The sequence below is a fragment of the Hylobates moloch genome, unplaced genomic scaffold, assembly GCF_009828535.3.
Source record: "Hylobates moloch isolate HMO894 unplaced genomic scaffold, HMol_V3 SCAFFOLD_10, whole genome shotgun sequence".
NCBI classification, from domain to species: Eukaryota; Metazoa; Chordata; class Mammalia; order Primates; family Hylobatidae; genus Hylobates; species Hylobates moloch.
In genome coordinates this window covers 29,418,674-29,434,333 of record NW_026652285.1, presented here as the reverse complement: position 1 = coordinate 29,434,333, position 15,660 = coordinate 29,418,674, and the positions used below count along the sequence as shown (strand labels likewise).

Below are 15,660 nucleotides of genomic sequence, written 5' to 3'. Positions count from 1 at the left end.
TGGGATAGAAGAAATCTTAAAAAAAAAGAAAAAAAAAAATCCGTGGTTGGAGGGGGAGTCCAATTGCACATCTGCCCACAGCTGCACTGAGCATTTGAAAGTTATTCCTGGAGGGCAGGGAGTTCCCTCTTGGGAAACAGACTCCTGCTCTGAAACGTATTTTAAAAGTTAGGTGCGTTTCTTAAAATAAAAATTCATCTTCAGGAACTAAAGATGTTTTTAATGATTGTTTTCTAGATAACTTCGTATCTCCTGTGCTCCTACGAGAATAGAGTACATTTAACAAGTTAGTATAAATATGAATAGAAAATGAAAACCAGTTGAGATAGCTGATAATAACCACCTGAACGAAGCACCTGAAACAAAGTTGCGCCATCTTTTCTTAGACTCATGACACCTTCGCAGTCACAGGAGACCCAGATTCATCTAGAGATTATTTCAGGAATCAGCAGTACTCTTCATTTTTTTAGTTTTAGCACAACTTTGTTACTACAAAGAAGAAACTATATGACAGATACTGAGGCTAAGAAAAGCTATATTGTGGCCGGGCGCGGTGGCTCACGCCTGTAATCCCAGCACTTTGGAAGGCCGAGGCGGGCGGATCACGAGGTCAGGAGATCGAGACCATCCTGGCTAACACAGTGAAACCCTGTCTCTACTAAAAATACAAAAAAATTAGCCGGGCGCGGTGGCGGGCGCCTGTAGTCCCAGCTATTCGGGAGGCTGAGGCAGGAGAATGGTGTGAACCCGGGAGGCGGAGCTTGCAGTGAGCAGACATCGAGCCACTGCACTCCAACCTGGGCGACAGAGCCAGACTCCATCTCCAAAAAAAAAAAAAAAAAGAAAAGCTATATTGTTGGTTATGTAGAGTTAATAAGCTATTTTTTAGTTGTTGAATTAGCCTCAACTTGGTATCTTCTACTTTGCTGTGACTTTAGTAGACTTTTATACCTTCAACAGATGAATTGGGTGTCATTTGAACTCTGATGAATGGCCCTGTCCAGTCTCACAGCGATGCTTCACAGGCACCAGCACAGGGCACGCCTGGCCCAAGTGCCTATGATGACCAGTGGGCTTGGGTATTTTGGAACCCAGTGTACGTGGTTCTGGAAAACCCCATTCACTTCCTCCAAATGATGTGATCTGCTTTGTTTGGTGTGAGAATGCTGGTCAAGGAGCAAGTAATACATTCAGTGACCTAGCAGAGCATTGATGAAGTGTGAAACCGAACACTGCCTTCGCATGAAGCAAGTGCAGAGTTGTTAGAAGGTACCATTAACCCATCTTCATTTCTTCTGATGTATTTAGATGGATCCTGAATACCGTGTGAGAAAATTCTTGGCTCTCTTAAGAGAAGAAGGAGCGTAAGTACACACAACATTTAATGACCATCAACCAAACTTACCACCCTGTTAAATCCCTGTGCCTGTTCTAAGAGTTGCTTTCCTAGATAAGTTTGTTTCCATTTATTTGAATTCTTCGCTGTGTTGTAGGTCCGAGAGACCAAGCAAGGAAGTTGGTTGTACTGTTGGTTTGCTCTCCCTGTCCTGCTTCGCAAAACTTCCTTGTCACAATGCAGGAAAAACTTAATGGTACATATTTATTGGAACCTGCTTTTACATGCATGGAGCTGTGACTATTTTCTTTTGTGAAGTGCTCATCTAATAGCAAATGCATAGTGGGAAATGTAGGATAACCATTAAGAAGCTTTTAGTGATCTTTTTTTTTTTGATGAATAGTTTTTTACAGACCCCCATCTGGTTTTTTGTGTTTTGGTATTTCTTTTGCAGTAGCCCCCTTGATTTTGATTGAAAATGAACTATTTGAAACACACGTGACCAAGGGAAGTGACCAAGGTGAAGATGGCCTGGGATCTTCACTGTCTTACTCAAGATACTGGACTAAGTGGAACGTTCTCTACCTTCAACACGTGCTCGCTCTGCATGATTAGTGCAATAAAACTCCCTTCCTTATGCGTACTGAGATAGCTTAGTGTCTCGTGGAAGGTGTCAATTTGGTTTAGAATGCTGCGCTTACCTTCCCATGCAGGCTAAAGTGATTCCTTCTTGCTCAGTCCCTCTGTGTGGGAACCATCCAGTGCTTGTGGACACTACACGTTTCAAGCTCTCTACTAGCACCATCACCCCTGAAAACTCTCAGTCAGTGTCATGAATGTTGCATGACAACAGTTGGCCAATTAGAAGACAGACTTTCTACATGCAAACCTGGCTTAGTAAATCAAGGTGTGGGCCAGAGATCCTCTGGCAGCTGTCCTGAGCTAACACTAAAGGTCACTGGGTATTTAGTTAAAGGTCTCCCACAAGACTGGTATTCTCTTTGCCTGAAGAAACAAGGCATTGAATCTCTAGAATGCTGTTCTCAATCATTGTCAGAGATGTTTTCAAGTTGCAGTCAGAAGATCTTTCTTAACAGAAAGTCAGATGACTACCCTGTTGGTTGTGACTTCCCCTTAGTATAACTAATTTGCTCTGTGGTAAGAGATATGCTCATTATTACCACTTAGTAGATGTTGTTAAAAACATGTGAAAGATAGGTATGGAAAAAGCGTACACCCCCAAACAGAAAGGAGTTATTAAAGTAATTTACAAACCTCTCGGCACTAATTAGTGTCCAACTCCAAGTGGGTCAATTCCTTAGTATAATATTAAGGCTTATTAGTATCACTGCTTTTTCCTTAGCTTAATGACTTACTTAGAATTTATCCTTTATTTTAAATGATCTGTACTATCTAGTGTCTAAATAAAACACTATTCTCCAGAAAAATCAATCATTTTCTAGCCCTCTCCCTCAGTCCTTTATTGTCCATTCCAATACATTGAACACATTTCCTTTACCCTCCACACACTTCTTCCAAAAGGAAGCACCCATTGAGTCCTTTTGAGGGTGATTTGTCTTATAACTGACTGACTTAGCAGGAATTTAATTAGATCATATTTGGTGATGAGACTTATGGAGCGTGCCTCTCTCTCCCTACTGCTGCTTAAAATGCAAGGACAAGCAATTAGAAGCCATCCTAAGGTGCTTACCCCACACGCCACCCATGAGGCTTGTGGCCACAGTGGCACTTGGGTGTGGCTCCTCTGTTATTTGTCCCCATGTGAGAAAGCAGATCATCTCCAAATCTTGCTATTTGTATACTTTTGGTGGAGACTTGGATGTCATATCTTCTTTGTTTTGGGTTTTCTTCCCTAGCTTATTTTGTGGCTTTTAAAGAAGTGGATTGTATTGTGAGATCCTGTGATTCCTGGTGGCCAGTATCCTGGATTCCTCTAAGATCTTGCCTCTTTCCTCCTCATGAAAGCAGCACACATTGTGTTAACTTATGTCTCTTGTTAAATGAGCTTAATGTCTTTGTGTTTTGTCCAAAACTATATTGAAAAATATAAATATTGTTTAATGCAAATGAAGGAATGCAATAAAGAGTAAATATACTTGAAAATGTTCTGGAGACCAGTGTTTCATATAGAACGACGACATGAACAGCTGACAGGAATGGAGGAAGAAGGAGGGGGTCAGGAAAGAAACCTCTCCTTGTTTTGTTACAAGTAGCGTAACATGAGGGATGATTTTTATTTTAAAAATCTCTTATTTAGAAAGTATAGTTATTTAAAAACAGATCATTAGAGTATCAGAAAAAGTTAATATACAACCATCTTATGCTTTATACTTATTTTATCTTACTAAAAAAAAAAAAAAAAAAAATGCCTGGCACAGTGGCTCATGCCTGTAATCCGAGAACTTTGGGAGGCTGAGGTGGGGGGGTCACTTGAGGTCAGTAGTTCGAGACCAGCCTGGTCAACATGGTGAAACCCTGTCTCTACTAAAAATGCAAAAAACAGCTGGGTGTGGTGGCACATGCCTGTAATCCCAGCTACTCAGGAGGCTGAGGCAGGAGAATCGCTTGAACCTGGGAGGCAGAGGTTGCAGTGAGCCGGGATCATGCCACTTGCACTCAGCCTAGGCAACAGAGCAATACTTTGTCTCAGAAAAAGAAAAAAAAAAAAATCAACTCAGGTACCTAAGCCACAAACAAGGTTAGTAATAAACCAGAAAGGAGAGTTGCTGCTCAATTAGAACTACTCCTTTCTGTGAAATGTGCAAACCAAGGAACTTAAAGGCTGTCAGTGAGATTGATTCACATGGTTCACTTTTGTATCCTCCATAGTTTTTTACATTTTTCTGAGCTATCAGATCTCTTAACCTCCTAAACCTTGATCCTTAGCATTGGCTCAGGTTAGGACAGGAAGCAGCTCAGAAAATCCACAAGGCCCTGTGGGGAAGAGGCCAGCTTCAAGAACTTCCACAACGGGAGTTCCTGGGAGGAGGACCCTGAGGCCGACCTGGTCCCTGCATAGCCTTGAGAAGGCGGTTCTTGAAGCTGCCCAAATATTCTTCAAAGCCAGTGCTGTACAGCAGAGCATATGAGATTACAGAACAGCCTGTGAAGAAGCAAAGGAGACTCCAGCTAGCTGCTACCTTAGGTTTCTTCATCTATGGGTGAATTGTTAACCGGCTATTTTTTTGTCATAAGATGTTTTTGAGATCAAAACCTCAAAAGAGGAGGTTATTTTATCCTTTCTAAATTTGTACATCTTCACTGGGACACTTTTTTTTTTCAATGTCACACAGAAAAATTGCATAATTGTGGTTAAAGTCGGAAATATGTTTTTACTTTAAGGCTGTCTTTTCATATCCTAAAAATTGCAGCCTCCCCTTTAAAAGTTTCAGCAACAAGTTGCAAAATCATGGAGTAGATTGAAGTGTGTACAATAATCAAATCCTGATCAACAGACTTGTTGAAACAGTGAGTCAGCTATAAACAACCACCCCAGCCCAAACACAGAAGGTGAAAGCAGGATTTCATTTTCCTTGCCTGACAACTTGGTCCATAGCCTCTCTAAAGAAGTGACTGGGGGCAGCCGGGTGCGGTAGCTCACACCTGTAATCCCAGAGCTTTGGGAGGCCGAGGCGGGCAATCACCTGAGGTCAGGAGTTCGACGCCAGCCTGACCAACATGGTGAAACACCATCTCTACTAAAAATACACAATTAGCCGGGCATGGTGGCACATGCCTGTAATCTCAGCTACTTGGGAGGATGAGGCAGGAGAATTGCTTGAACCTGGGAGGCAGAGGTTGCAGTGAGCCAAGATCACACCACTGCACTCCAGCCTGGGCAACAAGAGCAAAACTCTGTCTCAAAAAATAAAATAAGTGACTGGGGAAGGGTGTGTATGAGAGTTCAAGACAGCAGGTAAATTGCAGAATTTATTGCAAAATGATCTAGAGTTTCTCATCAGCTGGCAAGCCGTACTGGGACTGGGTCCTGGAGATGAGCCCACAAGGGCGTGTGCTGGACGGGCACCGTGGCATGAAGATGCGGGAGATAGCGCCTGTGATTGGCAAGCATCCCAAGCGGGTGAAGACAAAATATCCAAGGAGGGATCGTGTTTGAAATTTTCCCAGCATAGACGCCACACAACTTCTGTCTCACTACTTTGGGAGCATAAGATTAATGGTAAGATTTTTGCCTCCTAGAAAGTTCTCTATTAAACTGGGAGAAACAGTGGCAGTGTAGCAGCAATGCGTAGCTGCACTGACTTCACTCGAGTGTGCAGACCAGCCACACACACGAGAACACGTCCCTATGCCTAGGGCCACCACGGGAGACGGCATTAGATTACACCAAGAATCATCTCGCCATCGTGTTTCCTTGCTTTTCTGCTTTTTCCCTACCTTCTTTCCTTCCACCTTTCTTTGTACCTCATCCCCTTATCCTTGAACTGTCTCACATGCTTTCCTTCCCTTCTTTCTTCATAAAATAATACTGCTTTGAAAGATCGTCTCATTATGTTGTCTCTTTCAGATTGTTAAATAACGTCCTCTTGTGTTTAGACGTTTGTAAGTACTTATACATAGGGAGAAACTCCATGTTCAAGCACAGCTATAAACTGTATTCTCCTTAACCATCAAATAAGACTGGGCGGGGCGTGGTGGCTCACCCAGTAATCCCAACACTTTGGGAGGCTGAGTGGGAGGACCCCCTGAACCCAGGAGTTTGAGACCAGTGGGCAACACAGCAAGACCCCATCTCTACAAAAGAGTTTATTTTTAATTACCATAGTGGAGTGCGCCTGAGTCCTAGTTACTTGGGAGGCTGAGGAGGATCATTTGAGCCCAGGGGGTCAAGCTTGTGTTGAGCCATGATCATGCCACTGTACTCCTGAGTGACAGAGAGAGACACTTGTCTTTTAAAAATTAAAAACTAATCATAGGATTACAAATGGTCTTCATTAGTATGAACAGGGACCATTTAAATATTTGGCAATCTTATTGATTGAAAAAGTACTGGCCAGGTGGGGTGGCTCATGCCTGTAATCCCAACACTGAGAGGCTGAGGTGGGAGGATCACTTGAGACTAGGAGTTCAAGACCAGCCTGAGCAACATAGCAAGACCTCATCTCTAAAAAAAAAAATTTAAAAATTAGCTGGGCATGGTGATACATGCCTATGGTCCCAGCTACATGGGAGCCTGAGGTAGGAGGTCACTTGAGCCCAGGAGGTTGAGGCTGCAGTGAGCCGTGATCACACCATTGCACTCCAGCCTGGGCAACACAGCAAGACCCTACCTCAAAAAAAAAAAAAAAAAAAGGAAAAAGTACCCAGAATGCTGGGATAGATAAGTTCAGGTTGAGCATCCCTAATCTAAAAATCCAAAATCTGAAATGCTCTAAATCTAAAACTTTTCAGCATTGACAGGATGCCACAAGTGGAAAATTCCACACCTGACCTTGTGTGACAGGAGGTGGCAATCAAAATTCAAAATGCAGTCTAAACTGTTTCATGCACAAAATTATTAAAAATATTTTATAAAATTACCTTCAGGCTATGTGTGTAAGCTGCATATGAAACAAATGAATTTCGTGTTTAGACTTGGGTCCCATCCCCAAGATACCTCATTGTATATATGCAAATCTTCCAAAGTCTGAAATATTTCTGGTCCCAAGCATTTCAGAAAAGGTGTAGTCAACCTGTATTAGCTTTATGCAAAAGAAAAATAAAAAGTCAAAATGAAATAAAAATGACCAGACCGTAAGATGTAGAGGAGATCTGTATCCTGTACGTGTCCAATTCATTGTACAGCTGAAGCGTAACAGTTTTTGTGGTTTCAGCTTTTCTGGGGCTAAAGACACATCATGGACAAAACAGAGTGCATGAACTTCTGGTGGCTATTCCTAAACCTCAAGTCAGAGGTCCAAATGCAGCACAGAGCAGCCCGCCTCCACCATAGGCGGCTCATGGCTTTATTTCCCTGTTCCCTTTTTTTTTTTTTTTTTTTTTGAGATAGAGTCTCGCCTTGTTGCCCAGGCTGGAGTACAGTGGTGCGATCTCAGCTCATTGCAACCTCCGCCTCCCAGGTTCAAGTGATTCTCCTGCCTCAGCCTCTCGAGTAGCTGGGACTACAGGCGTGCATCACCATGCCCAGCTGCCAATTTTTGTATTTTTAGTAAAAATGGGCTTTCACCATGTTGGCCAGGCTGGTCTTGAACTCCTGACCTCAAGTGATCCACCCACCTCGGCCTCCCAAAGTGCTGGGATTACAGGCCTAAGCCACCCCACCCAGCCTGTTCTCATTATTTCTCTTTGTAGTGAGGTAAGATTTGTTCCTAATTGAGGTAGATCAGGAGAAAGAGAAAGAACATTTTTGTTGTTCTCTGAAATAATGTGCTGAATAAACCAAAGGTGACATTTTATGGGTAGGTCTGAAAACTAAAGGATTGTCTGTTGTCATAAAACCAACTTGTGGCATCTCATTGTTGAGAAGTCATAACCTGTGAGCTTCCAGTGGGTCCTGTGAAGCGGCGATCTGAGAGGGTGCCCATCCCCAGAGCATGCCCACTGGCAGGCCCTTTCTACCCATACCCACACCCAACTTCAAATGACACTTGTTCCAGACAGCCCACAGCCCAGGGCACACCCTTTCTTCTTGTAGACCAACCTACCTCCTCTACGGCTTAGCTCTCACAGTGGAGCTAGCAGGGGACAGACCATTTTCAGTCAAGTTTCATTTTCAATAGAGAAAATCCTATTTTCCCATTAAATGGAGTTGAAAACGTGGTGAGGAGGGGATTAAGGCAGTGGCCACCCCTGCGGTCTGCTGGCCTTGGGCCACATCTTTTAGGAGTGCCTGTGACATTAATTTATACATTGAAAATACTTGAGTCTGTGAAATGAATTACTACCCAAGTTGTTGTTTTCTAAAACTGTAAATTCATTGTTAGATGTTAACTTAGAACAAAAGAAGCCTTTAAGAATGTCCTATGGTGTATCAGACCCACTGTCCGTGACATCTCTGATGATCTTGCTTAGAGAACAGCGGAAATGACCTTCACTTGGTCATTTAATTAGCTGAGGCCACCATGTTCAGAATCTCATATCCTTGACCTCCTGAGCATTAATCTGGAAACTCCACACAGTGTACAATGTATCCATTTTAGGTTTGTTTACCTTCTCTTTAATGACTTAACAGAAAAAAACTGCATGATGAAATATATTTTCTCCAAATATATATATATTTATATAATATATAATCTTAGTTAACTCAAAGGTATATACATTGTATAATAAATAATATTTATAAAAAGAGACTTTTTGAATATAAAATCAAAAAGATCAACAACTTCTACAACTTTTTACAAAACTTTGGATACAGCAGGTTGGTAGGAAATTTCAGTTGGATACTATTACCTGACTACGTCGAGAATCATTACAATGCACTCATGTACTATTATTAAATAATTACTTGTCAGCTACTTGAATACGCCCCAGAAACATGACTTTATCACTTTTAATATAGAATACATAGATATGAAAAGATTGTTTTGAAAATTCGTATCCATTCTGCTGAAGTATTCTCACATAAAGCAAGCATTATCCAGTTGACATGATTTAAAACTGTTCAGTCTAAGGTGAGATGGGGAGGGGCATTTCAGACTCGGCGGAGGGGGGTGAGATGTGTATCTTTAGCAGGGCTTGTGGCCAGCAGATTTAGGAGTGAAGGTGGGCTCCTGGACGACCGTCTTGGCAAGCCCGCCTGCATCAGCTGGGAGATCGCTGCCCCAGTATTTTAGGTCAGGGTTACGTAGACCCCAGAGAGAAGGGGGAGAAAGAAAAATCTTTGTTCTGCTCATTCCCCTGCTGCATCTCTTCTTTCTGATTCTCCCTAAGACAGTTGCTGAACCGATTCGTACTGTGAAATCTATGTGCCTCCCTTTTGCTAGCTTTCTCTAGTACCCTCGGCTGGACCAGTATGCCTCAGGGAGAACTCAGCGGTGAGATGCTTCACCCAAGGGTGTAGGTGACTGCTGGTTCCCCTTTGAACTTCTAATCCAGATCCTTGGGAACTGCATGGATGGAAGCTATCTCAGCATGCAGGTGAGGGAAGAAGAGCTGGGGGAAAGAACTCTGTGTCTGTGTTTACTCACATCGGCCCCAGAGAGGAAAGGACACAGTAAGATGGGTCCGTATTGGAGAGGAAGCAAAGGGATGATTTTCATCCTCCCCATCCGCTAGTCACAAAGTTGGAATTTCAGGAATTGATGACTTCTCCCTCACGGACGGACCCTTTGTCTAACTTATACTAAGGTGACCTGGAGTGCAGCTGCTCTATCTGCAGTTATTTGTACAGAGAATCTGCAGGTGAGCAGAGCTGGGAAGGACTGAATGGCCCCTTCCGAAGATATCGCTTCTTTATTTAGGAAGCCGTTTGAGCTAGAGAAGACTTGCCCCCTTACATAACCTATTTACAACGTCCACCACCAAAAAAAAAAAAAAAAAAAAAAAAAAAGAACTGCATTGACAGTGGAAACTGCAGAATGGTGGAAAAAGATTTTGAGATCTGACTGCCTCTCGTGCAGAACAGGGTTATAGAGAAAATGAGACTGAGAAGAACACATGGCTGCTCTTCAAACGGCTGACCAGGCCACCCTGAGCTGCCAGTTCTTCCAAACTCCAAATCCTACTCTAACAACTGCCGCGGACCTCCCTACCACTTCATCCTAGCTAAACCTATGGCTTTTATCAGAATGAGAAATTAGCTCAAATTTGAATGGGAGTAGACCAAGAAAAGGAGACTGCAGGGGTGTGTCCTACTTCCTGACTCCCACCTCCAGGCGTCTTGGAATGTCACCAGAAGCAGCAGTTTGGAAACAGAACCTTGCCCATGCTGATGTCTTGACTGCCAGGCCGAGAGCTCACATTAGCCCAGCCTGTTCTGTTGGAGTCGAATTTGTTTTCGTTTTTATTTTCTTTAACATGTGCAAAGATAAGCCTCAGGTCTGTTCCTATCAGACCCTAGAGAACTAAAAAGAAAGCCCCCTTCTTTAAAAACCACACACCATCCAGAGTAAGGTGAGAAATGTAAGATGAGAGAGAGGGAGAGCCTCCCCGTCCACAGGCAAGTTGGGTCTGGGTCATTTACCACTCGTGCAGCTGGTGACAGTTCCTTGCTGTCTGATGCTGAGGGCTGTGCCCGGCTCTAGGTCCTGCTTCCCATGAGACTTCGCTGAATCCGCCCCAGCCACACACTTCACCCCTTCCCAGCGCCCTTGGGGAAAATAAAGAGGAAGAATTAGAAACATAATTCCGTTCCCAGAGACCACCCATTGGGGTTCAAAGATCAGAGGCTGCTGATGGATCTGAATGTGTCCCTGGTGCTCAGAGGTGATGAGGACTTGGGTGGTTTCTCCACGCTCTCCTCTGTGCTTCGGGCCTACTGTTGAGGGAGGTCATATGATTGATTCACAGGAGCAGTAAGGCTTTCGAGTCCACAGAATGGGATCAAAATTCTACCTCCCCGACCTCTAGCTGAGGGTCTTGGGCAACAGGAAGCCCCGGAGCAGGTCACTCAGGATGGGAGAAACGGTGGCCGGCCGAGGGCCCAGTCCCCAACTCCGAGTCAACTGCTGTGCTGGGCTCACGCCAGGCATGCACTGTGTTTTTGTACCGTACCAAATAGCTTGATAATGAGCTGTCCAAATGGGAGAAAGCCTACTTAGTTACGAACAATTCCTTCCCACTGGAGCAGCGGTGTGTTCATTTTATTCATTTGCATAGTCATATGTATGCAAATGTCATATCTCACAAAGGGTTTGAGGCATTCCCAGTCAACCCCCAGCTCCTCTAGGGGCCTGACAAGGCCAAGATAAGACTACTTCACAGAGGCAGAAACAGGCTCAGCCAGATTGAAGGGACACATCCAAGGTCTCTCAGCAAGGCAGTGACAGATCCAGGACTTGGGTGCAGCCAGGCCACTTGACTCTTGCTGGAAACTTTCCAGCTCACCATGTTCACAACAGCAGAGTGACGAGGAATAAATGTGGCACTTGTAAGGCACCAAATCAATGGTTAGCCAGAGACACTGGGTAAAAGCTACAAAAAGCTACAGAAAAGGTGTTTTCCCCACCAAGGAAGGACACAAGCCATTTGACAGGCGCTCTCTCCTCACTGTGTGGAGGGCCTGGGGCCTGCTCTGCAACTCCCTTCTCTCTCCTGCCTGCACTGCCAAGACTGTCAGGGAAGACAAGAGAACAGCTGATGACTCTGTCCCCTGCCATCCCTGCCAGTGCGTCCCGCAGGCTCCCGTCTTGCCTAGCGGAGTCTCGGCCGAGCCTGGGCCCATTGCTCCAGAGCAGGCAGCTCGCCTGGGGAGGTGGCTCTGGGAGGTCAGCTCTGCTTGGCCCAGGAGCCTCTGTGGCTGCCCTGTGAGCACCTGGGCCCTGGGCCAGGCCCTTCATGTGCAGGGTCTCCAGTCCACAGGACAACCCTACACAGAACACAGTTCTCATCCCCAGTTCACAAATGAAGAAGCCAGGGCTCATCAAGGCAGAAGAGCTGGCCTGGGAGTGTTCATCATAAGGCATCATGTTGGGAGAGTGTCCTCCACTGGTCACAGAGTGAGGCCTCCAGAGCTTCCACAGAGAAGGGGTTCAGGGTAGGAACCACTTGGACACAGCATCTTGAAACCATATCTATGTAGCATTTTACATAAGATTGAGGAAAAAAAAACACTCATTGTCCATTTCAGAAATAGGGGGAAAGAGGGCTGATGAAGAGTACTGATTCTGGCCGGGCGCGGTGGCTCACGCCTGTAATCCCAGCACTTTGGGGGGCCAAGACGGGTGGATCACTTGAGGTCAGGAGTTCAAGACCAGCCTGGCCAGCATGGCGAAACCCATCTCTACTAAAAATAAAAAAATTAGTCGATCATGGTGGTGGGCGCCTATAATCCCAGCTACTTGGGAGGCTGAGGCAGGAGAATCGCTGAAACCCAGGTGGCGGAGGTTACAGTGAGCGGAGATCACGCACTTCACTCCAGCCTGAGCAACAAAGAGAGGCTCAATCTCAAAAAAAAAAAAAAAAAAAAAAAATTCTGCTGGGCTCCCATTGTTACCACCACTGAACAGAGGAGTAAACTGGCGCTCCCAGGCCAGACAGCTGAGCGGACGAGTGGAGGCACTGGATTCACCTTCGTCCTCTCCCACTCCCCACACTGCTTTTGTTTGGACACTGACAAAGGTAGTGCCACCTGCTGCCTTTCTGAACTGTCCCCACCAGGACAGAACTTGAGCTACACCGAGGGGCTTCCTAGATGGGCGGAGTGAGTCGCCCCTCAGCCAGAGCTCTTCTCCATGACGTCAGGTACCTCCCATATCTCAGAGAGGCCCGTCCACTTCCCTCCCCTACTCCCTATGGCACAGACATGTGCCAGCAGCTCAGAGGTGCCCTGTGGAACTGCAGGTAGAAGGCGGACTGTACCCTTTCACAGGCTGCTCTTGCCCAGCACCACCCCAGACAACAATGACCCAGCAGGGAAGTGCTTCCCAATTAACCAAGCCCTGTCCCTGGTGTCCCTCACAGCATCTCTGGGGAGGATGACAGATGAGGAACCAGGTCTATGAAGAATTTCTTGCTTGGGTCACACGGTTGGCAAGTGGTAGGAGCTAGAGCAGGGCAGAGCCTAATTCCCGCACCCATGCTTATGCCTCGACACACTAGCCTCCTTCTCAGGGGAGAGAAAAGGAAGAAAGGGCACCCCAGCCTTAAAAACCTTCCACCCCGGGGGTCCAGGACCACTCCTCATCCATGCTGACCTATCCCGGGGTGCTGTGGAACCCAGGGCCAGTGCATAGTGCCTCCCAGGCAGGCCACCTCTGGGAAGCTTGGGAACAAAATCCACCAGCCTTTGATCCCTCGATTACTCATCCCAGCCACTCTGAACTTGAATCCCTCCTGCTCCCCGTCATCATCCATAAACTCGGTGAGAGTGCTCCCCGCTCCACCCAAGCTTCAGATCTGTCAGGATATGGGCTTATATGCCGCTTCCCCACACCCACCTCCCTGAGGTTGGTAAGATTTATGCTTGTGCAAGAACTTGCCCTCTAAGTTCAAGGTGGATGCACACTGACTCTGCCTCAGGGGTAGAGGAGACATTTTGGCTCACTGCTTGAGGTATTTAAACTGTCCCCCCGCCCCTCACCACCATCACCACTTTATAGTAAGAAAGCTGAGGACCAGAAAAGTGAAAGAACAGGAAGTTACCGACAAAGTTAGGACCAGACGTCAGGTCTCCCAGCTTCCAACCCCACATCTCCAAAGAATGCTCAAGAATGACAGCTAGTGGCTATGCAAAAATGTGATCTGGCTCATAACTAACTTGTGTAAAAATGTTAATCAATTGCTGGCAGCTAATGTGCACACACTGAATTTGTTTTGTTTTGTTTTTGAGATGGGAGTCTCGCTCTGTCGCCCAGGCTGGATGGAGTCCAGTGGTGCAATCTCAGTCCACTGCAACCTCCGTCACCCAGGTTCAAGCAATCCTCCTGCCTCAGCCTCCCGAGTAGCTGGGATTACAGGCACCTGCCACAATGCCCGGCTAATTTTTGTGTTTTTAGTAGAGACGGGTTTCACCATGTTGGCCAAGCGGGTCTCAAACTCCTGACCTCAGGTGATCCGTTCACCTCGGCCTCCCAAAGTGCTGGGATTACAGGCGTGAGCCACCGCGCCCAGTCAACACTGGGTTTTTATCTGTGATTTGTGCAATCCACCAAGTCTCTGCCCAAGGACCATTCCCACGGGAGCTTGAAAAATCCTGGCTTCCTATTTCGGCTGTGGGAACTTCTGTGTCTTGGATATCTTAGAAACAGAAGGGGGTCGTCAAGAAGAAGAGATGGGCAAACAACCCCATTCCCTGCGCCCAGGCTCCCAGCCTCCCCCCTCTTCCCGGAGCCCTACCTGGTGCCCTACTTGCAGGTGTGCACGTCGTAGATGCGAATACACTCCTGGCAGCTGACGTAGCAGCACCAGTGGAAGATGCAGTGGCATTTTTCCTTCCGCTTCTCCGTCCTCGTGTTGTGGCCCCGGCCACAGCAGAGCAGATCGCAGCCATCAATGCCGTGGGAGGTGACATTGCAAGTCCGGTCCCTTGTGCCAAAGGAACCCGTCTCTGGGTTGGGCTCACAAAAGTTGGGGGAGTTCTCGTAGTAGACCAGGTCCCTCTCGGTGGGTGGCTTGAAGAGCGAGTACTTGGCCCGGAGGGTCTCCACCCAGCCTCGGGACTCACGGTGCTTCTCTACTACCATCTCCGAGGCGCTGTCATACTTGTCCTTGAGGAAGTCACCGATGGCACGGAAGTCAGGCTGCGCCCACCAGCAGGTCTTCACCTCACAGCTGCCTGACAGCCCGTGGCACTTGCATTTGAGGTGCATGTGGTCCAGGATAGTCTGGGGGAGAGGAGTGGCAGCTAGCCCCCAGACCGACCCCACAAAGGGGCACATCCAGGCCTTCCCTCTCTGCCACTGCCCACCCCCTTCCCTCCAGCCTTCTCTACTCCTCTGTGCCAGGAAGAGAACTGATGGGGACTGAGGCAAGACCTCAAGAATAGTGACCACGTTTCCCTCCCCCTTCACACCCCAAGCATGGGTAGACAGCACGTCCACTTCTCACAGCGCATGAAATACGGGTTGTTGCCCGGGCAAGGTGGTAATCCCAGCACTTTGGGAGGCTGAGGCGGGAGGATCACCTGAAGTCAGGAGTTCGAGACCAGCCTGGCCAACATGGCGAAACCCCGTCTCTACTAAAAATACAAAAATTAGCTGGTGTGGTGGCGGACGCCTGTAATCCCAGCTACTTGGGAGGTTGAGGCCGGAGAATTGCTTGAACTCGGGAGGCAGAGGTTGCAGGGAGCAGAGATTGAGCCACTGCACTCCAGCCTGGGTGACAGAGTGAGACTCCGTCTCAAAAAAAAAAGAAAGAAAGAAAGAAAGAAAAAAAAGAAACAGGAGTTATCTCCGTTTAACACATGGGGAAACTGAGGCTGGGAACTTAACGTGACTCACCCTAGATCATACAAGCATAGTAAGGGAGTGGAGGCTGAATTCAAAGCCAGGTTCCCAGGACTTGACAGCCCTACACCGCGTGCCAAGGTGCACAGGACGGGTGGGTGGTACCTGATCCCACGGGGTGGCCATGCTGCCAGTCCCACTCATCCCGGGTGGGGTGGAGTCCAGGAACTGCCCAAAGAGGAAGGAGAGTGGACAGACGAAGTGGCTGTGGGGTGGGGAGGAGGCCAAGCCTGGCCAAGG

At 46.8% G+C, this 15,660-nt stretch overlaps 2 protein-coding genes across 4 annotated transcripts in view; one reads left to right on the top strand and one right to left on the bottom strand.

Moving 5' to 3' along the window:
• Nucleotides 1-3,460, top strand: part of NSF (N-ethylmaleimide sensitive factor, vesicle fusing ATPase) — a 166,303-nt gene extending 162,843 nt beyond the window's left edge. For 2 of the 3 annotated variants that reach the window (XM_032163941.2, XM_032163942.2), the window contains exons 20-22: nucleotides 1,309-1,364; nucleotides 1,494-1,592; nucleotides 1,791-3,460. In XM_032163941.2, coding sequence (XP_032019832.1) covers nucleotides 1,309-1,364; nucleotides 1,494-1,590 — 153 coding nt within the window. In that variant the 3' untranslated portion in view covers nucleotides 1,591-1,592; nucleotides 1,791-3,460. The remainder of the gene's footprint in view (nucleotides 1-1,308; nucleotides 1,365-1,493; nucleotides 1,593-1,790) is intronic. The other variant, XM_032163943.2, reaches the window with a different exon arrangement.
• Nucleotides 3,461-8,511: 5,051 nt separating this feature from the next.
• The window catches only part of WNT3 (Wnt family member 3), a 54,677-nt gene continuing 47,528 nt past the window's right edge, over nucleotides 8,512-15,660 (bottom strand). The window contains exons 4-5 of the mRNA XM_032162633.2: nucleotides 14,312-14,799; nucleotides 8,512-10,625 (exon numbers count right to left, since the gene is read on the bottom strand). Of these exons, the coding sequence (XP_032018524.1) occupies nucleotides 14,320-14,799 (480 nt within the window). The 3' untranslated portion in view covers nucleotides 8,512-10,625; nucleotides 14,312-14,319. The remainder of the gene's footprint in view (nucleotides 10,626-14,311; nucleotides 14,800-15,660) is intronic.